Source organism: Astyanax mexicanus, chromosome 4 (assembly GCF_023375975.1).
Source record: "Astyanax mexicanus isolate ESR-SI-001 chromosome 4, AstMex3_surface, whole genome shotgun sequence".
NCBI classification, from domain to species: domain Eukaryota; kingdom Metazoa; phylum Chordata; class Actinopteri; order Characiformes; family Acestrorhamphidae; genus Astyanax; species Astyanax mexicanus.
In genome coordinates this window covers 31,485,668-31,509,000 of record NC_064411.1, presented here as the reverse complement: position 1 = coordinate 31,509,000, position 23,333 = coordinate 31,485,668, and the positions used below count along the sequence as shown (strand labels likewise).

Sequence of the window (23,333 nt, the reverse complement as noted above, 5' to 3'; positions counted from 1 at the left end):
AGTCTTTACTTAGTCAGAGCTACAGCCCAGCCACGGGCTACAGGGCTCAGCTGAGCCAGTCTGGAGCGTTTTTAAAATTTTTTAAGTTCTTCTGTGTATGAAATAAAATAACCCCACTATCCGGATAATACAGCTCTCTACAGCTCATCTTTCAGCCCGAGCAGCTAACAGCAGCAGTTTAGAGCAGCCGTCCCGGAGTCACTGCTCGGATTATATTATAAACAGGTCAGTTAGCGCACTGCTAACCTCAGGATGTTTATAACTACGGAGTTTAGTGGACACACCACGGCTGCAAGGTTAGACTGTTGAAGGCTACTGAAGACTACTAAAGCGGGCAACGCAGCGTAAGCAAAAAAAAAAAAAAAAAAACACACACACACCAAAATACAAGTTAAGGTAAAATATGAAAACGAACATAATAAAGCATAAATAATTAAATTGAATTGCGGGCCAGATGTATGCTTATTTTGTTAACCCGTGAGGGGCCGTATGAAACCGTGTCTGATGCATACTGCTTCAATTTGATTTAGACCAGGGGTCTCAAAGTACCGGCCCGCATCAGAGTAAATCAGTATGAATCATAGTGAATTAATTTAAATCAGTGTAAATCAGATTGAATCAGTATGCATCAAAGTGAATCAGTATGAATCAGAATGGATCGATTTAAATCAAACTGAATACGTATGCATCAAAGTGAATCAGTATAAATCAAAGTGAATCCATTTAAATCAGTGTAAATCAGATTGATGCAGTATGCATCATAGTGAATCAGAGTGAATCTATTTAAATCAGTGTAAATCCAAATGAATTAGTATGCATCAAAATGAATTAGTATGAATCTAAGTGAATCTATTTAAATCAGTGTAAATCAGATTGAATCAGACCTAAACAAAGTAAAAGTGCATCAGACTAAATTAGTGAATCAGTGTGAGAAGGAGTAGCACCTGCTTTTAGACTCTTTTACATAGCAAATAACACGCACACACACACATTAACACACTCACACACCAAAAGCCCTGGTATAAATAACCATACTTTTTTAAAGACCCACATTTACAAATGAATTGAAGCAAGAATACAGTGTCAAAGCCCCAGAAGCCCCTGTGTGTTTCTGTATGTATTTAATTAAGACTCTCTTGTCTTAATTACTTAATAAGCCTAATTAGTTACATCTGGCAGCAGCACATTACAGTGTACTCTTATACCCTCTTACTGATACTCAGATTCTGAAAGCTAGGGTTTAGTTTATGAAGTCCTTTTTTTTTTCAAACTTCATTCTGGATGTTATTAGAACTTTTTGTTGAATATTAATGTTATTAGAAATATACGTTGGACATTAAAATTATTACAACTTCATTCTCTACATTAGTGTTTTCGGAACATCATATTGGATTTTAGTGTTACTGGAGCTTCTTTTTGGATATACAAAACACTTATGTAGGACTTCTAAGGACATAATAAGGACATCTGATATATATATAAGCAAACACATATCCAGGGACCCTGATCCAAACACAAGGAAACCTACTAATCCAGGAACCTTTATCCAGGAGAACTGGAAGAAAAACACTCATCCAGGAACAAAACATAGATCCACTACTGATCTGGAAGCAAGTACTGATCCCAGAACACTGACCCAGGAATATTGGAGACAAAACACTGATCTAGAACATTTATCTGGAAATACTGATCCAGTAATACTGATCCAGGGCTAATGATCCAGGACAACTGATCTGGATAGAACAACTGATCCAGTAATATTGATCCAGGGCTAATAATTTAAGACAACTGATCTGGAAGCAAGTACTGATCCAGGAACACTGATCCAGGATTACTGATCCAAGATAATTGACATGGATGAAAGAACTCATCCAGGAACACTGATCCAGGACTACTAATCCAAGATAATTGACCTGGATGAAAGAACTCATCCAGGAACACTAATCCAGACAACTGATCTGGAAGCAGGTACTGATCCAGGACTACTGATCCAAGATAACTGATCTGGAAGCAGGTACTGATCCAGGACTACTGATCCAAGATAACTGATTTGGAAGCAGGTACTGATCGAGGAACACTAATCCAGACAACTGATCTGGGAGCAGGTACTGATCCAGGACTACTGATCCAAGTTAACTGATCTGGATAAAAGAACTGACACATCAACACTGATCCAAGGCTAATGATCCAGGACAACTGATCTGGATGAAAAAACTGATTCAGGAACACTGATCCAGACAACTGATCTGGAAGCAAGTACTAATCAAGGAACACTGATCCAGGATTACTGATCCAAGATAACTGATCTGGGTAAAATAACTGATCCAAGATAACCGATCTGGATAAAATAACTGATCCAGGATCACTGATCCAAGATAACTGATCTGGATAAAAGAACTGATCCTGGAACACTGAGCCAAGATAACTGATCTGGATAAAAGAACTGATCCTGGAACACTGAGCCAAGATAACTGATTTGGAAGCAAGTACTGATCCAGGATTACTGATCCAAGATAACTGATCTGGAAGCAAGTACTGATCCAGGATTACTGATCCAAGATAACTGATCTGGATAAAGTAACTGATCCAGGAACACTGATCCAGGGCTAATGATCCTAGACAACTCATCTGTATGGAGGAACTGATCCAGGAATAAAGATCCAGGGTTAATGATCTAGGACAACTGATCTGGAGCAAGTACTGTTCCAGGAACACTGATCAAGACAACTGATCTAGAAGCAAGCACTGATCCAATGTAACTGACCTGGATGGAAGAACTCATCCACTAATACTGATCCGAGACAACTGATCTGGAGCTAGTACTGATCCAGGAACACTGATCCAAGAATACTGGAGAAATAAACACTGATCAAGGGAACACAAATCCAAGACTATTGATTCATGGCAGCTGGTCCAGGAACACTGTTCCAGGAATACTGGAGGACAAATACTTATCCAGGACACACACATCCAGGATCTAGGATAAGTGATTCAGTATAATCTGTGTTTTGGACTTCTTAGATAAACCCATGAGTGTGTGTGTGCCTGTGTGTGTGTGTTTCATCAGCTTAATTTTAGATGCTGTTAGATCCGTTTCTCGTTCTGGACCACCAGCCTAATCACAGCTCATTAGCACAGCAATCCCTGATATGCACATAACACCTTACCTCGGTGTGTGTGAGTGTGTTTAGCTGTAGTCCTGACTCTGTGTTGGTGTGTGTGGCTCTTTAGCGGTGTGTGAATAATAGAGTCTGATTCGGCCGGTGTGTAAATCAGGCCTGTGTGTAATTACTGCTGAGAGTGAGAATAGAGGGTGATTGTGTTGGAGGAACGCCATCATCTCAGATCTCATGACTTGCTGCCTGTACATACAGCTGGAGACCAGTTAGTGTGTGTGTGCTTGTCTAATGACTCAAAGGTTCATACCAGTGACTGTATTTAAGCTTAAATACCATGGTTTCATTCCTTTCCTTTCTATAGAAATGAAGCCAATAATGTTCACCATGCTGTTGAGTGGCTCAGCAAAGACTAGAGGTATAGCTAGACTCACCCACTTGTTTGATAGACCTGCTGTTTTGTCATTGTAACATATGGAGATGGGTGGAGCTACACATCATACTGCAACCAGCCAGCAGAGGCACTAGACCTGTGGTGGATTCCCTTTTGAGAGAGATTATGCAGTTAATTCGTACTGAGGTGTGAAAAATAGTTTTTACCCTAAACCTAATAACTGGTTTTGCCACTCTTAGCAGCACAAACTGCAATCAAGTGTTTGCGATAACTTGCAATGAGTCTTTCACAGTATTGTGAAATAATGTTGGCTCCTTCATGACTTTTGGGAGACAGTGGAATGCATGGTTCCACCTGTCACAGCACGTCATCCAGGTCCTGACGCAGCAAAACAGCCCCAGACCATCACACTACCACCACCATGTTGTAATGTGGGTATAATGTTCTTTTTTCTGAAAAGCGCTGTCACTTTTACACCAGATGTAACGGGACACACACCTTCTAAAATGTTCAAGTGTTGTCCCTCTGTCCACAGAGTATTTTCCAAAAGATCTTAGGCATAATCAAGATGTTTTCTTGCAAAATTAAGACGATGTTCTTTTTGCCCAGCAGTAGTTTTCGTCTAGGAACTCTGCCATGCAGGCATTTTTTGCCAAGTCTCTTTCTTAGGGTAGAGTTATGAACGCTGACCTTAACTGAGGCAAGTGAGGCCTGCAGTTTTTTGGATGTTGTTGTGGGGGTTTTTCTGACCTCTTGGATGAGATGTCACTGCACTCTTGGGGTAATTTTGATTGGCCGGCCACTCCTGGGAAGCTTCACCACTGTTTCACTTTCTCACTGTGGATCACTGGAGTGCCAAAACATGAATGGCTTTATAACCATTTTCAGACTGATAGATCTCAATTTCTCATTTGTTCCTAAATTGTTTTGGATATTAGCAAGATGTCTAGCTTTTGAGGATCGTTTGGTCTGATTCACTTTGTCAGGCAGGTCCTATTTAAGTGATTTCTTGATTGAGAACAGGTGTGGCAACACTCAAAACAGAGGGTCACTGGCAAGATAGCTGCACAAGCAACCAAAGAAACGCTTGTTAGAAATTACAATATCCACAATATTACCATATTTTAATGTGTAGTTAAAGTGTTTATTGGGCCTTTTTACTATAACAAGCATACAGAAATACTAGTAATTCCTTTTAGTAACTAGCTGTCTAACTTGACCCTTTCTGCCTTAAATAGTGGAAAACAGACAGCAGATGCTATATCATTTAAGGTGGAATGAAAAAAAAATTATACAATCTAGTAAGATTTCCAAAGACATGCACTGTCCTGAAGATAACGAATTGACCAGCAGCTAGATTGTTGAACATTAGCGCTCCACTGCTAATAATGCTATATCTGTATCAGGAGCTTGAATGGTTGTCCCCCCAATTAATTTCCAAAGGGAAGGGTTACACTGGAAACAAGGGGTTTCTCTCTCTTTCATTTTCTTTCTCTGTAGGTACGGGTTTGGTCTGTTAGATGCTGCACTGATGGTGCAGAAGGCCGTGAATTTTCACTCAGTTGCAGATCAGAGGAAGTGTGAGCAGACTGTGACCCTTCAGCCTGTTCAGTAAGTTCTGGAAAACAGACAAGTATGTGTTTTTGTGAGTGTGTTAATTTGAGTGGCAAAAAGAGTGCGCTTTTTTTTTTTTTTAACTCTTCTTTAGAATTCTTCCAGCTGGTGAAGAGGTCAGTGTGGCAGTTCAGTCGGAGGCCTGCAGGGGACAGCATAATGAGATAAACACACTGGAGCATGTGCAGGTAAACATGAAAAATCCACCCAGATAGGGACTTGAACCCAAGACTAAAGTGCTGCTGAGAGGTGAATGTGCTCTTTAGATGAACCACTTTTAGTGATTTAAAAGGGGATTTTATGGTTCATTTGTCCTGCTACCAGATTTCTGTTAAGCTGCTTTGTGACATCAGTTGTAAAACGTGTTTTGATTCAATTATATTGTATAATATTTAACCCCTTAAATAACTGGTTTTGCCTTAAATGATACAGATGTGAAGAGCCTTTTAAAGAATCTATTCTGTAGACTCTCTCTCTTTCTCTCTCTCTTTCTAAAACACACACTTCCCGACAGGTGACGGTGAACATCAGCAGTGTGTGCCGTGGTGATCTGAGTGTGAAGCTGGTGTCTCCAGCCGAAACACACTCGGTACTGCTGGGCACGCGGAGCAATGACCGTTCGGCAGAGGGTCTGAAGAACTGGACACTGATGACCATACAAAACTGGGGTGAAAATCCACAAGGAACATGGAAACTAACTGTAAGTATACTGATCTAACCTTAAAACAACAATCCATCCCAAAGCCCAACCAATAAAACAAAATATTTGTCAACATGGTTTATATCCACTTCATTATGCCTGTAAAATAGAAGCCATGTTTAAAAGTATTATTCTTATTGTATTTACTTTTTCCGTTCTGCTGCATGTCCAATCTACCATAGTGTCATGAGCTGAAATAAGATGTTAAAGCCAGAATATTGGTAAAATACTTGGTTGTTTTCAGTCATTTCAAAATAAAAACACCAAGAATATGGGTCCATCTCTCCACACATGGCGGCTAGAGGGAGAGGGAGACGGAAGAAAGGGGGATGAGCAGGGGTGGTGGAGGGGCATGACTACAATTCCCATATTGTCAAATAGTAACTTTACAAATGTGCCATGCACAAACCGTAATCTGGACCTGTGTATTAATAGCTGTGATGGTTCTCTACAAATATATCCATGGTACGCTTTTTACACCTCTACAAGACACTGTATGAATGTGAGTACTTCTTGCCTCTTTAATCTAAAATAACACCATCAGTACAAGCCTTGACATTTTTTTTACATTTATACTGGTAAAAATGTAATTAAAGATAAGAGAAAGTGAAATTCCATATACTGTAAATCAATGGTAACACATGACTAGTCAGAATTACATTAAAGATGTGTAGTTCTGGTAATGTAACTCGTCAGACTGAATTTATAGAGCTGTAGATCTGGTATTATTACTAGGAAAAAATTCATCGCTGATATCTGAAATCTGATATCTGGGAGCTTCTACTAGTTAAAACTGTATTATGAAGTAATACCTCCATAATTTGTCATGCATGTCATGCTTTCTGGCTTCCCCTGTTTCTTCAATGATTCCAGGAACTCCCTTTCCCATAAATGACCTCCCTCTGATATGTGTTGTACACCAACCACTCAGATATAATTCGTGCCATCACAGCAGTGGCGTGCAAAGACATTTTGGGGGGCAAGTGCTCAGGGGGGAAAAAGGGCACTTTTTAGCACATGTGGAACACTTCATTATGAAAAAAAAAAAGTTATCTATCATTGATTTGGGCTAGAGCGGCTAGTTTATCTGGTGACCAGTCGGCTAAAGATGCTTAGTAGTTTGGTGCTGTATGAGACATTTTACTGCACGACAAAATGATTTCACGTTGGGCTAAGAAGGCAAACGGTACGATATTACTTGATGTGTATGTTACCTGGCTGGTGGGACACGGGGGAGAAGAAGCCTATCTGTTGCCGTGCGTGCTGTGCCGAAGACTCGCTGAACTGAACTGCTGCTGCAGCGCATCTAGTGTGCCTTGCACGCGATCGCGCGGGGTCACGTGACGGAGGAAGAGAGCGGTCGGGTGTGTGCGAGCTGATTTCAGGGCATTCTGTTTTCACTCGTTTTTAATTGCTCAGGTTTTCAAAAGATCATTTCAAACCGGCCCTTAGTAAAATCTTAATAATAATAATATAAAAAAAAAAAAACGAAGTTTCAAAAGGGCACTTTGGTTGATAAAGGGCAGAGTTGATGTCTATGTCTGCACGCCTCTGCATCATAGTATCCTTAGTACTGATTGTGTTGTTTACATGTTTTCTACCAATACGCCTTTGTATAAATTCCCCTTTGTTTCACTCAATTGTTGCGAAGTATTGCCAACATATGTCATTGCATGCCAAACATTCCCATGCCTGTTTGCTATACCATGTATGATCTCTGATTAGTATCTTGGTTTACTCTATCCTGTACTGAGCCCACAAGGTTACATCATGTTAAAAAAATGCGTGGAAATGAGACTTATTATAGGCATGGTCACGACTTCTAAGGCATAGCCACAACTTATTTACTTGTGGGAATGAGATCCTAATGCGTGAAAATGAGATAATTAAGGAACGAGATAATTAAGTTGTAGCCAGAGAATATTAAAGCTTGTTTTTCTGTAAATTAATGCCCACGAAGCTCCAATCCAAGCATAATCTTTTGTAAGAAAATGGAGAGTGAGTTGGTGTCTTTTAATTGTATATCTTGAAATGAATTATGGAGATATTTTGGAGTCTCTGCAGTGAGACATGGCATAATTCTATGCCTTAATTATCCCGATCCTACACCTTAATTATCTTTTCCACCGGTCTAAAGCGCTGCCACTATTATTGGGAGATTATTGGTTTGAATCCTTGTCATGCAGCTTGCCATTAGCTGCCAAAGCCCCGAGAGAGCACAATTGGCCTTGCTCTCTCTGAGTGGGTAGATGGCACTCTCTCCCCTCATCACTCCTAGGGGTGATGTCAGTCAGCACAAGGCATCTGTGAGCTGATGTATCAGAACCAATTTGCTGCGCTTTCCTCAGAACATTTTACAACAAAGCCAGGGTTAGTTATGGTATGAGCTTGAGGATACAGATTCTGGACTGCTGTGTCTACAGTCACCAATAGAGAATGTGTGGAGAACGTTGTAATGAAAAAATAACCCTGTACTGTTGAACAGCTTAATACTTGTTTTGAGGAAACCTGAAACATGTGTGCTTCGTCTCCCCAGTGCTAAACGATATATATCGAATAACAAAGTGGTACAATGTCCCAACTTTTTCTTGGAATGTTTTGCAGATCTAAAATGCAGGATTGGATGTATATTAATAAATGTAATGTAAAGTTGACAATATAAAACATTAAGCATATTTGGTCCATACTGTGCAGTGAAATTAAATAAATATCAGAGAAAATATAAGCAATCCTGAGTGCATTTTCCATACTGTCCCAACTTCTTCTGATTTGGGATTGTATAAAGTACATATGTATTATAGATAGTGTGTGTTTGTCTGAGAGACAAAAAGATAAACAGACAAAGAATGGATGAAAGCTAAAAATAGAGGAATTGTTAGTCGGCTTTGAAGATGAAAGGGATAGAAGCACACACACATATGCACACGCACATAAACACACAAACATTCACACACGTATATACCGTCTCCTACAGATTTACTTTCTCCTTTGTGGCCAATTACACAGCATCTGCAACAGCAGGAACTGCACTTCTATTAACACACAAAACACACACCACATACTGTATAATACACGCTTTCTCTCATACACATAAACACACACACACACACGTCTGTTTGCTCACTGTTGACCTACTCAAACACCAGCATCACCATGAACACACACTGGCCCACGGTAGATTTTTAGAGGTGCATATATCTGCATATATTTGCATAATTTGAGGAGACCATGTTTGGGTATTTCTGGTTTAATTGCTTTTTGTAGATTTCAAAGTTCACAGAAAGTGTGTGTATGGAGGCCTATAAGGGACATATTGTAAGATATAACAGAGTATAGTGGTGAAATTGGTAACTGGGTAAAAGCTTGTGGCTGGGCAGAAGCTTATGGCTGGGCAGAAGCCTGGTGCTGGGCAAATACCTGGTACTTTGCAGAATCTTAAGCTTGTACACAAGCCTGGTGCTGGGCAGAAGCCTGGTGCTGGAAAGAAGCCTGTGGCAGGGCACAAGCCTCACACTAGGCAGAAGCCTGGTGCTGGGCAGAAACCAGAAGCCGGTGGCTGTGCACAAGCTTGGCACTATGCCAAAACCTGCTTGTGGCTGGGCAGAATCCTGTGGCTGGGCAGAAGCCTGGTGCTAGGCAGAAGCCTGTGTCTAGACAGAAACCTGTGAAACCTGGGCACAAGCTTGGCACTAGGCAGAATTCTGTGGTTCAGCAGATACCTGGGGCTGTCTAAAAGCCTGGGGCTGTCCAAAAGCCTGGCACTAGGCAGAAGCCTGGTCATGGGCAAAAGCCTGTGGCTGGGCAAAAGCCTGTGGCTGGGCAGAAGCTTGTGGCTGGGCAGAAGTATGTGGCTGGGCAGAATCCTGTGGCTGGGCAGAAGCCTGTGGCTAGACAGAAGCCTGTTGCAAGGCAGAAGCCTGTGGCTGGGCAGAAGCCTGTGGCTGTGCACAAGCTTGGCACTATGCCAAAACCTGCTTGTGGCTGGGCAGAAGCCTGTGGCTGGGCAGAAGCCTGGTGCTAGGCAGAAACCTGTGAAACCTGGCCACCACTTTGGCACTAGGCAAAATTCTGGGGCTGTCCAAAAGCCTGTGGCTGGCAGAAGACTGTGGCTGGGCACAAGCCTGGCACTAGGCAGAAGCCTGTGGCTGGGCAGAATCTTGGGCCTGTGCAGAACCCTGTTGATGGGAGAAGCCTGGTGCTGGGCACAGACCTGGTGCTGTGCAGAAGCCTATGGCTGAGCAGAAGCTTGTTGCTGGTCAGAAGCCTGATGCTGGGCGGAGTCTTGGTGATGGGCAGAATCTTGGTGCTGGTCATTTCTATTAGAATAGTAAAATGGTGTGGTGTATCTTGGGCCTGTGGCTGGGCAGAAGCCTGTGGCTGGGCAGAAGCCTGGCACTAGGCAGAAGCCTGGTCTTGGGGCAGAAACCTAGGGTTGGGCAAAAGCCTGTGGCTGGGCAAAAGCCTGTGGCTGAGCAGAAGCCTGTGGCTGGGAAGAATCCTTTGACTGGGAAGGGGCCTGTGGCTGGGCAGAAACCTGGTGCTAGGCAGAAGCCTGGTATTTGACACAAGCCTTGGTCCTAAGCTCTACTAATGGAATAGTAGAATGGTATGGGGTATAATGGGATGTATAATTGTACAGTATTTTGGACTTGCTCATATTGGAATATATAGATGTTGAGTAACATGGTTTAGGGTGTAGTGGGGTTTAGTCGCATACTGTAGGAGGATGGACAGTGTGGGTATAGTGAGGTATACACTTATCAGCCATAACATTATGCATCATCTACACCATCTAGAAATTATGGAGCTGGTCCTTCTTGTGCCACCATCGCCTAACTGACAATAAGGCATTGACTCCACAAAACGTCAGTAAATTAGCATTTTAGGGTGTATTGCTTATACTAGTAGAAATATGTATAATCGTATGAAAGCTGCTCTTAACATAAATTAGATTTTATATATTAGTACTATTGAATTGTAGTACATTTGTGTGTTGTGGAGTGTATTATTTGGAGTGTATTTAGAGTAGTTGCGTGTGTGTGTGTGTGTGTGTGTGTTGTGAATGATTGATGTAGGGATTTTGGCCTGGAGCCAGCATCTCACACTCTCTCCTGCTGCTCTACATATGTACACACAGCATGAGCTCGGCTAGCACAGACACTCACAAACTCTCTCTCTCGCTCTCTTACACTCTCTCTCTCTCTCTCTCTCTCTCTCTCTGTCTCCCCTCTCCCCCTCCTCATTGCAGTCTGCTTGCCCCAGCAACACTCTCTCTCTCTCCCCCTCTTTTTTCTCTCTCTACACCCTATAATATCTTTCTACATCTTGCCCACTCTCCATTCCACTCTCTCTCCTGCTATCTCCTCCTGCTCTAATCTTCTTCTCGCCCTGTGTAGAGCCATCCATCTCTCATAATCTCCCTCCCACCCTCTCCCCCCACACTCTCTCTTTCTCTCTCTCTCACACACACTTTCTGAATACACATCTACCCCCTGTCCTTTTCTGCTTATTGCAGACCCTGGGTGTAATTTTCTTTGTCCTCTGAATGTTGTGTCCAGGCCTGCATGTCTTTGCTTTGCCGGCATTCAGACATGTAGGAAATATAGCAGTTCTACTTCCATATCCAGACATGCACACAGTGGAACAAAGCCATGGGTGAAGAGTTTTTTTTTTTTTTTTACGGATGTATTTCATTTGTGTAGATTATAGTGGGTGTTTTAGAGAACGTACTGCAAATGTTCATTAAGGTTTATTATGTTTTCCGATGCATATCAAAGCATGCTACCATACTCTGCTTCAGAACACTCCACTAAACCCCAATTCCATACCTCAGTCATAGAGGCATGTCTCTCACTGAGAGGTACACTACCTAAAAGTAGTCTTTGAAAACCTGTAACAGTCTATTTGCACGCCTTGCCTCTGCATTGTTCAAATAGTAAAAACGCTTGTGAATATATCTACGCCAATGGTCATGGTGGTCTGGAACTAAGGTGTGTTCAGGTACATTTTTAGCATATTGCTATCTTGGCAACACAAAACACAGGTGAGCAACAGTCAGTTTGCTCTGCTGAGATGCGCAGAAGCACTGCGCCGTTAAAACAGCACATGCTGTCAGCACATCTGCCAAAGTCAGAGCATACCTGGCTCTTAAAGGGAATGGCAAGTGACACGCGAATTGGTTTATTAGTGGTTCATGGTTCATGTTATGGCCAAAGCAGACCCATGATTAATTCAGAGAATAAGTTCATTCCTTTTCCACATTTTAATGTGCTGAAGGCATACTATTCCTGTCGTTACGATAGAAAAGACACACTGACACGTGCTAAATCAAGCTACATGGTGCACAGTTGACAGCTCGCTGATACCCCTATATAGAGTATACCCCAGAACATCACACTTTTGGTTTGCTATGTTTCTGAATATATCGTGTTTTAGATGAATTTAAGGGACTACTATAACAATCCCATGTTAGGGAGCCTATGCTGGTCTACTGCTTGCATTGGGATGTACCTTTTAACTGAAAGTTCATCAATGAACGGAGAAGGGAATGGGTGCAATGAAGGCAGAATTAAATTTTGCAGCTCTGTGCTATTGACTCTGCAGGAAGTGAGGAGAGTTTCAGTGCAGAGAGAAAACACTCTCCTGGTGATGCTACAAACACTATCGATCCTCCGCTGGTGGTGTCCAGCAGTTTATTTACCAACAACAAATCAATGCTGCCCTCCGCTGTGGGACATTATACTCTGGCCAGGAACCCTCTCCGTTCTGCTCTGTAAAAAGAACAAGCACATCTAGAACCCTCTTTATCTTGTGTGCTATTAAAACAAGCACATCTAGAACCTTTTTTTATCTCATGCTATTAAAACAAGAACATCTAGAACCCCTTTTCATTTTGTTCTATTCAAACAAGCACATCTAAAACCTTCTTTATCTACAGCCCTCTTTATCTACAGCCCTCTTCATCTTGTTCTATTAAAATAAGAACATTTAGAACCATCTTCTTATTCTACTCAAATAAGAACATCCAGGACCCTCTTCACCGTGCACTGTTAAAGCAAGAACTTCTAGAACCCTCTCCATTCTGCTCTGTATAAAACAAGCAAATACTCATCTTGTGCTGTTAAAACAAGAACATTTAGAACCTTCTTCAACTTGTTCTACTAAAACAAGAACATCTAGGACCCAGAAAATTCTACAACCCTCTTCATCGTGTGCTATTAAAACAAGTACTTCTAGAAAACTGTCCATTCTGCTCTGTAAAAACAAGCAAACACTCATCTGTGCTGTTAAATCAAGAACATCTAGAACCCTCTTCATCTTGTTCTATTAAAACAAGCACATCTAGAACCCTCTTCATCTTGTGCTATTAACACAAGCACATCTATAGAACCTTCTGTATCTCATGCTAATTAATCAAGAACATCTAGAACCTTCTTTATCTCATGCTATTAAATCAAGAACATCTAGACCCCCTCTTTATCTTGCACTGTTAAAACAAGAACAACTAGAACTCTCTTCATCTTTTTCTATTAAAAATAAGAACATCTAGAACCCTCTTAATCTTGTGCTACTAAAACTAGCAAATCTAGAATCGTATTCATCTTGTTTTATTAAAACAAGAACATTTAGCACCCTCTTCATCTTGTTCTATTGAAAATAAAAACATCTATGACCCTCTTTATCCTTTGCTGTTAAAACAAGAACTAGAACCTAGAACCCCTTTTCATTTTGTTCTATTAAAACAATTAAATCTAGAACCGTCATCTTGTGCTTTTAAAACAAGCATGTCTAGAATCCTCTTCATTCTCCAAGAATATCTAGAACCCTTTTTATTTTGTGCTACTAAAACAAGCATGTGTGTGTGTGTGTGTGTGTGTGTGCAGGTGAAGGATCATAAAGGGACGGCTGTTGGCTGTAGCCGAAGTCACACTGAGCAGGAAGCTGGAGCTGTACTGAACATTACCCTCACACTCTACGGCACCTACAACCCCAACACCACCAACCACGGTAACCCACACCTTGTACCATGCTCAAAATGCGAAATCTAAGATTAGGTTTTAATCTGAGACCAGCCTTAATCTGAGACTAGGCTTTGTTCAAATACTCTAATATTTAACATGATGATAAGCTTTGAGGTATCTGGCACTGGCACCAGGTTTTAATCTGAAATTCTAAACTCATTCCATGCTTAATGTGTCACTAATACTAAATTGATGCCAGGCTCTAATCTGACATCAATCCTAAACTGATACCAGGCTTTAATCTGAAATAAATCCTAAACTGATACCAGGCTTTAATCTGACATCAATCCTAAACTGATACCAGGCTCTAATCTGGCAGTAATCCTAACTGAAGTAATTTCTAAACTGATTCCTGGCTTTAATCTGACATCAATCCTAAACTGATACCAGGCTCTAATCTGACATCAATCCTAAACTGATACCAGGCTTTAATCTGACATCAATCCTAAACTGATACCAGGCTCTAATCTGGCAGTAATTCTAAACTGAAGTAAATTCTAAACTGATTCCAGGCTTTAATCTGACATCAATCCTAAACAGATACCAGGCTTTAATCTGACTTAAATCCTAAACTGATACCAGGCTTTAATCTGACATCAATCCTAAACTGATACCAGGCTTTAATCTGACACTAATCCTAAATTTATACAAGGCTTTTTCTGACATTGTTCCTAAACTAGTTCCAGGCTTTAATCTGGCAGCAATCCTAAACTGATACCAGGCTTTAATCTAGCACTAATCCTAAACAGATACCAGGCTTTTATCTGACACCAATTCCAAAATGATACCAGGCTTTAATCTGACACTAATCCTAAACTGATACCAGGCTCTAATCTGATACTAATCCTAAACTGACACCAGGTTTTAATCTGGCAGCAATCCTAAAATGATACCAGGCTTTAATCTGTCACTTATTCTAAACTAATACCAGGCTTTAATCTGTCACTTATCCTAAACTGATACCAGGTTCTAATCTGATACTAATTCTAAACTGATACCAGGCTTTAATCTGACACTAATCCTAAACTGATACCAGGCTCTAATCTGATACTAATCCTTAACTGATACCAGGCTTTTATCTGACATCAATTCAAAAATGATACCAGGCTTTAATCTGACACTAATCCCAAACTGACACCAGGCTTTAATCTGGCAGCAATTCTAAAATGATACCAGGCTTTAATCTAGCACTAATCCTAAACTGATACTAGGCTCTAATCTGGTACTTGTCCTAAACTGATACCAGGACTTAATCTGACACTAACTCTAAACAGATACCAGGCTTTAATCTGACACTAACTCTAAATTGATACCAGGCTCTAATCTGACACTAATCCTAAACTCATACCAGGCTTTAGTCTGGCTGCAATCCTAAAATTATACTAGGCTTTAATTTAGCACTAGTCATAAACTGATACCAGGCTTTAATCTGACACTCACTCTAAACTGATACCAGGCTTTAATCTGTCACTTATCCTAAACTAATACCAGGTTTTAATCTGGCAACAATCCAAAAATGGGATTCTCTAAACTTTAATCTGATGGCGTCCCAATTGTTTTGAAATGGGGTTCTATATTTCCTTGCAAAGACTGATGGAGAAAACCACTGTACACTTTTTTACACACACACACACACACACACTCTCTCTCTCTCTCTTCTTCTATCTCTCTTCGTCTATGTGTGGAGGAGTAATTACCCCTCCGTTTCTAAGTGTTGGATGTGCATCATTGTCTGCTGCAATTTAGCCGCCGTCTCCAGCTGAATGCCTCCATTCACAATTACACACTCTTTCCCTCACTCTCTCTTTCTATTTCTCCCTCTCTCCACCTTTTTTTTCTCTCTCTCTCTCTCCATTAGAGTGAGCTGCACTCTTGGAGTGTGCTGTCTTGTTTTTTTTTGTGCACCAGTTTAAAAAAAGCAAATAAATCTGGACAAAGCAAGTGATGAGAGAATAGTGCCCCCACACCACCTCCCCCCAAATCACCCACCTTAGTTTATCTTCTCTCTTTCTTTTCTTTTTATTCTCTCTGTCTCTTTACCTTTCTCTCTCTCTTTCTCTCTCTCTTCTTATTGTCTCTCTTTCTTTCTCTCTCCCACCCTTGCTTGTTAATGTTTTAGTAAACTGTGCTGCCTGAGTGTGTGTGTGTGTGTGTGAGAGAGAGTGTGTGATGTAAGTGCTTCTTTTTTTTCTTTTCTGTTTTCTTTTCTTTTCTTCTTCCTTGTGGTCAACTCAAAGATGCTATGCCATGACCATCTGCATCGTCAAACCAAACCCTAATTAAAAATGTGGAGGATGTTGTTGGACATGCTTTCAATACTCTACCAAGAGTATTATGTTGGATTATTACAGGACGCCATTAGGAACCTCTACAACTCCATTCCGAGACTGGCATCTCGCATCGTGCTGCATAATGTGTGAATGGGTTTATGTTTAATAAATGGCTCAATATATATAGTATGATCAAGAATAGCTCATATCATATCATTGCTATCTTACACCCTACCAACAGTCTATTTTTACATCTTTTGTCCGGGCCTTTAAAATATATTGGAGTTCAGGAACATATCTATGCAAGGTGGGTGAGGTTTGGTCTGAAAATCAGGTGTGTTCAGATACATTTCTGGCGCATTGGTATCTTGGCAGTGGAAAACACAGGAGCGCCATTGTGAACAGTAATCAGTCAGATGTTTAATTAATTTATCGGCTATGCAGGTGCGTGCATCCCGCTCACAACTATATTTATATCAACCATAAGCGAATACTAAATAAAATAACATTTTGTTTCCGTAAATGGGTAGTTTCCTCTGTTGAGAAGTGCAGAAGCGCTGTGCTGCTAAAATACCAATTCACCAAAGTCAGAGCACACCTGGCTCTTAAAGGGAATGGCAAATGAAATGTTGATTGGTTTATTTCATGCAACGCCCAAAACATACCCATGCTTAATTAAGAGAAGTCACACTGACAGACCCTAAATTAAGCTGCATGGTGTGCAGTTGAAAAACCGCCTATAGATAAACATATAGCTAAAATAAAGCTATAGCTAAAATAGGGCCCTTATTGTTCCTGGTTACCTTTACCTTACTTCTGAAAAGCATTGCAATCTAACACTTATTTCTGCGTGCAACTATTTAAGAGTTTTAAGACATCCTGATAACTGTTGCCACCTTTAGAACTCCCTCATAAGTTATTTTAGTGGCACAGAGAGGAATAACAGTGCAATGTTTATGGTTATGAGGATTATAATTATAATAACTTGTAGACATTAAATGGTAAATGGCTTTAATTTGTAAAATAAGCACACCTCTTCTTATTCAGTGTGTTTTTGTTGTTTTAAGTGATTTTTTTTAGATTATAAATTTAATATAGAAGAATATGTTTTATACTTTAGATTCTTTAGAGGACAGATCTGCACACTCTTGGTACTTAAATTTCAGTGTCTTCATGAGGTAGAGTCCCCTGGAACAGTTTTCTCAAAACTCTCAGAGTCTTGAAGGAGTTCCTGGAGGTGCTGAACAATAGTTGCTGCTTTTCCTTCACTCTGTGAAGCTCCAACTCATCCTAAATCACCATCTCAGTTTATCAGATTTAGATCTGATCAGGGGATTGTAGAGGACACACAATGTTTTTGTTTACCATGCCTTTTCTATTTGTGTACCTTAATTCATTGTATTTAAATATTAATCTAAAATGTAGAAAAATATGTAAAAAAAAATAAGAGACTACTTAAAAATCTTTTTTTTTTTTACCACATTAAAAACCTCTGGAATATAATCAAGAGGAAGATGGATGATCACAAGCCATCAAACCAAGCTGAACTGCTTGACTTTTTGCACCAGGAGTGGCATAAAGTTATCCAAAAGCAGTGTGTAAGACTGGTGGAGGAGAACATGCCAAGATGCATGAAAACTGTGAAAAACTAGGGATATTCCACCAAATATTGATTGATGAACTCTTAAATCTTTATGAATATGAACTTGTTTTCTTTGCATTATTTGAGGTCGGAAAGCTCTTTTTTGTTTATTTGTGTGTTTATTTTACGTAAACCTTTACCTATTCATAGTAAAATCAGAGAAACTGATTCATAATCTGAAGTGTTTTTTTTCCAGAGCTGTATATTTAAGTATATGGATGCTCTTGATATCTCAGGTTCTCCTCTGAGTGCATTCGTCTCTCTGGGCGAGCTCCATACTCTTCCTGTTGAGCGAGTGAGTGTGCGGAACCGTTTCCCACCACAGGACCTCATCCACCGGGCCTTCAGACTGGAGCAGGGCAGCAAGGTCACACCTGAGGACATACCACACACACAAAAACACAGCAAGGTACAGACTCTCTCACACACACACACACGCCAGTCCAATAAATCATTGGTGGCTGCCTAATATCCTATGGATTTCAATTTCCTCCGAACAAATCTGCATTGATCAGAGCGAGGGATGCCTCACTCAGCTGGAAGATGACAGAGGAGTTTTATTCTAGCTTTAAACCAACACACACACACACACACACACACACACACACACACTGCTGATCAGATCTGGTGTGTTCTCTGATATGGAGAGTGGAATGTGGAATGTGTTCTCACAGTCTAGATCTAAACCTTCATAAACTCCTTCAGGATACTGATATCTAGTCACAATTGACTATAAGCCTATAAGCTTTTCATTTTTTGGAGGTTCAGAATGCTGAGTTGTTCGATCTGGTTGGTCGACTTTTTTCAGTGCAGCAGTGAAACTAAGGTGTGTGTAAGAACTCCAGCAGCACTGCTGTGACTGATCCACTCAAGCTCACCAGCACAACACACACTAACACACTCTAACACAGCACCACCATGCCAGTACAGTCATTGCAGTGCTGAGAATAAATAAAAGCCGCCACCTAAATACTAGCTGCTTTGTGTTGGTCTCTCCTGTGAGGTCCTGACAATTGAAGAACAGGGTGAAAGTATACAAATGAAACAAAAATAGAACTTTGGTTTTAAACAGAAAACCTTCATTTTTGTAAAGATCTAAAGGCTGCATTGCAAAAAAATGTATCCCAACAGTTAAACATGGGAAAAGCATTGTTATTACTTTGTGCTGCTTTACCGCCTCTGTTCCAAGATGGCTTGTCATACCATTTTTTATTAAATTGAATAAATTATCTGTTTAAGAATTGTACCTTAACTTAAGAAGGAATTTGCAACAAGACCATTACCCTATTATGTTAGCCATCGTAAAATCATCATGAAATGGTTAAGGCAGGATAAATTCAACATTTTGCAATTAAGGTTCAGATCTTAAACCAAGATCACTTGCCATTTTTGATTAAATTGTAAATTGTCTATTCATATACTAATCTGTTCTTAACTCTAATTAGGTCATGCAGCAAGACAATGACCCAAAGTTCACAAATAACCAATGTCAGTCTTCGTAGAAATGGTTAAAGCAGTATAAAACTATTTGCCAAATTGAAATTCAGATCATGACCTAATAGTAACATTGTGGAAGAATGTCACTATTTGATTCATAGATGGAAACTCACAACACACTCAACATAACAAAGTTTAAAGAAGCATTAAGTAGGAAATGAGAGTGAGCATGTGAAATAGCTACTGCAGTCCAATTTCAAAACACCACAGAGAGTTGTCTGCTCCACCTTTCAAACTAATTGACAATATTTACTCTTGTTTTATTCATTCTTTGGTCTCTGATCTTTTTTTGAGACATGCCGAGGCTTTTTAGGCTGTGTAGCAGCTGAGGTTTAACTGAACCAGCTCTGCTTGTTAGCTTCCATGCTGCAGCACCGATTGCTCACTGTTATGTATTGGACAGGGGTGGAGTAAGTGTTGGGGAAGGAGCAGCAGGTGGAGTCAGAGGCCAAAACAAACATAGATACCCCGCACGGACTGCACTGTTCAAATAGAAACATACTGGCTGAAGCCCTGCTGACAAGAGCTGCCAGTGCTTTAACTCAGCATGTTTCCTTAATATCTGATGATACATCTTGATCATTTTATCATTTACTACTGAAATTATGGTACCACTTTAAAATAAGACTACCTTTATAAAGGGTTTATAAAGGGTTTATAGTTAGTTTATTAATGGTTACCAATTAGATTGTAAATGCCTTAAAAATAATTAATAATCAGTTATAACACATACATAGAAAGGGCAACAATGACCTGTTGTTTGCCAAATAGTGAACCCACAGCCATCTATATTGTTGCCTTTTCTACGTATGTGTTATAACTGATTATTAATGATTTTTACGGCATTTACAATCTAATTGGTAACCATTAATAAACTGACTGTAAACTATTTATAAACCCTTTATAAATGTAGTCCTATTTTAAAGTGGTACCGAAATTATAGTACCTATTGGTCCTTTAAGTTTTGTAATGAGAAATGGACCAAATTGATTCCTATTTATGGAAAATGCTTGGTTGTAGATATTGTTGCTCAAAGGGGTCACACCAGTCACTGAAAGCAAGGATTCACAATCTTCTTCAAACTGAGATATTTATTATTGCATCATAAAAATTATGCTTTTGCATTATTATAGGTCAGTTTCTGACAGCTATTGGCCAAAGAATATTGGTGCGTTGGCCAAAATATCTGGTCAAAATCAGCTCCTGCTAAGAATATGCATCAACCAATAGGCTACAGTCTCCTTTCTTTATTATTCTTCAGATTCTTCAGAAACCTGAGGTGAAAAATTTCTCAGCTCCCGAGTTCAGTTCGAGAGACATGGATGACACTGATGGAGAGGGTCTCAGATCCCACCTGATGAAGCTGTGGAACACCCTGAGAAATAAAGTGCAGGTGGATCAGGCTCAGTACAGCACTCTCAGACACTCTAATACACAACAGGTAAAATCTAATGCTCTGCATGTGTTTTTATTACGTTGTATATGTCTTTTTGATGTTTGCAAGCATTTGACTGTTCCATACACTGAAGTGTACTTTAATGTTCATATAAACTACACAGTCATTCTGACAGACTGTAATACACTACTGGAAATGTCGGCTTGCTCTATAATGCTCTATAATGTTCATATGATCCACACTCTCCTTCTGACAGATGGTAATACACTACTGGAAATGTCGGCTTGCTCTATAATGCTCTATAATGTTCATATAATTCACACAATTATTCTGACTGATGGTAATACACTACTGGAAATGTCCGCTTGCTCTATAATGCTCTATAATGTTCATATGATCCACACTCTCCTTCTGACAGATGGTAATACACTACTGGAAATGTCTGCTTGCTCTATAATGCTCTATAATGTTCATATGATCCACACTCTCCTTCTGACAGATGGTAATACATTACTGGAAATGTCGGCTTGCTCTATAATGCTCTATAATGTTCATATAATTCACACAATTATTCTGACTGATGGTAATACACTACTGGAAATGTCCGCTTGCTCTATAATGCTCTAGAATGTTCATATGATCCACACTCTCCTTCTGACAGATGGTAATACACTACTGGAAATGTTGGTTTGCTCTATAATGCTCTATAATGTTTATATGATCCACACTCTCCTTCTGACAGATGGTAATACACTACTGGAAATGTCGGCTTGCTCTATAATGCTCTATAATGTTCATATGATCCACACTCTCCTTCTGACTGATGGTAATACACTACTGGAAATGTCGGCTTGCTCTATAATGCTCTATAATTGTCATATGATTCACACAATTATTCTGACTGATGGTAATACACTACTGGAAATGTCCGCTTGCTCTATAATGCTCTATAATGTTTGCATGAGCCACACAGTCATTCTGACTGTAATACATTTTAGAACAAGTAGGGGGTGCCCTATAATGTGTTATAATACTCTGTAATGTTTGTATGATTCACACTCTCCTTCTGACAGATTGTAATACCCTACAAGAAGTGTAGGGGGCGCACTATACTGCTCTATATTGTACATATGATCCACAATTTCCTTCTGAACAAAGTGTAATACACTACAGAAAGCATAGAAGGTGCTCTGTAAAGCTTCTCTAATGTTCATATAATCCACATTCTCCTTCTGACACTCTGTATTGCACTACAGGATGTGTAGGCGGCACTCTATAATGCGCTATAATGTTCATATGATGCACAATCTCCTGCTGACAGACTGTAATACACTACAGCATGTGTAGGGGCACTCTATAATGCACTATAATGTTCATATGATCAACAATTTCCTTCTGACAAAGTGTAATACACTACAGAAAGCATAGAAGGTGCTCTATGTTGCTCTGTAATGTTTACATGATCCACACTCTCCTTCTGACAATCTGTATTGCACTACAGGATGTGTAGGGGGTACTCTATAATGCGCCATAATGTTCATATGATCCACACACTCATTCTGACAGACTGTAATACACTACAGGATGTGCAGGGGTGCTCTATTATGATCTATAATGTTTATATGATCCACAATCTCCTTCTGACAAACTGAAATACACTACAGGATGTGTAGGGGGCGCTCTATAATGCGCTCTAATACTCATAATATCCACTCAGTCATTCTTACTGACTATAATGCACTTCATGAAGTGTATGGGGCACTTTATGCTAGTTATATAATCCACATATTCATTTAACTTTCATTGTTTCTCTTTTTGCTATGAACCTGAGACCATTTTTGTTCCACAATTTCAGATGGCAGACATGAAACCCTCTAAATCCCTTCAGTCTAATGATGTGGCTGATGTTTGGGCAGCTGAGGATGGCACCGTCGTTGAACAGCATCTCTCCAGACGTGTCCGAAACATTAAAGATCGCACACCACTTCGAGAACAAGAGAGAAAAAGAACATGAAGGGACAACATCAGTGACTCTTACTGAGCTAAGGAGTGGAGGGTACTGAAGGAAAAGTGGAATTTGTAGTGGAATGTGGAAATATGCAAATGTTGGAATGTACTGTACTGTAATCTACTGTATAATGTAGCCGCTTTCCCCTCAAACTGTTTCAGTAAATGTATAATAATAGCAGAGATCTCACTCCTCCTGTGTGGTCTATAATTCTCCCATATGTTTATAGCGGCTCCATGATGCTAACAAATCATCTACAACATCCGATAAATCAGGAAATTGTAATATTAAGCCCACTTGCACACAAAGAGCCTATCAGTGGGCAATATGGGTGGGATTTTCATCCCGATTGGTCTGATTATGTGTTCATTACACCTATCAGATTAAGATACGATTGATGTTATATTACTGACAGATTTTATTCCAAATTTTAAAAAAAGAGTGTAATTTATAGCTCATGTATTTGCAGAAAATAAGAAATGGTCAAAATAACAAACAAACAGCTGTAATTTTAGAACTCAAATAATGCAAAGAAAAAAGTCACAGCTTTCATGTGTCTGCTTGGAATGCTCTCCACCAGTCTTTCACACTGCTTTTGGTTTTTAAAAACTCAAGCACTTCAGCTTTGTTTGATGGCTTGTGATCATCTATCTTCCTCTTGAGTACATTCCAATG

At 39.9% G+C, this 23,333-nt stretch overlaps 1 protein-coding gene across 1 annotated transcript in view; it reads left to right on the top strand.

Moving 5' to 3' along the window:
* LOC103039520 (neuroendocrine convertase 1) overlaps positions 1–22,847 on the top strand; it is a 48,622-nt gene extending 25,775 nt beyond the window's left edge. Inside the window, exons 8-14 of the mRNA XM_022673174.2 lie at positions 5,011–5,121; positions 5,219–5,312; positions 5,639–5,824; positions 13,708–13,831; positions 17,994–18,166; positions 20,516–20,695; positions 22,506–22,847. Coding sequence (XP_022528895.2) covers positions 5,011–5,121; positions 5,219–5,312; positions 5,639–5,824; positions 13,708–13,831; positions 17,994–18,166; positions 20,516–20,695; positions 22,506–22,664 — 1,027 coding nt within the window. The 3' untranslated portion in view covers positions 22,665–22,847. The remainder of the gene's footprint in view (positions 1–5,010; positions 5,122–5,218; positions 5,313–5,638; positions 5,825–13,707; positions 13,832–17,993; positions 18,167–20,515; positions 20,696–22,505) is intronic.
* Positions 22,848–23,333: the final 486 nt, after the last annotated feature.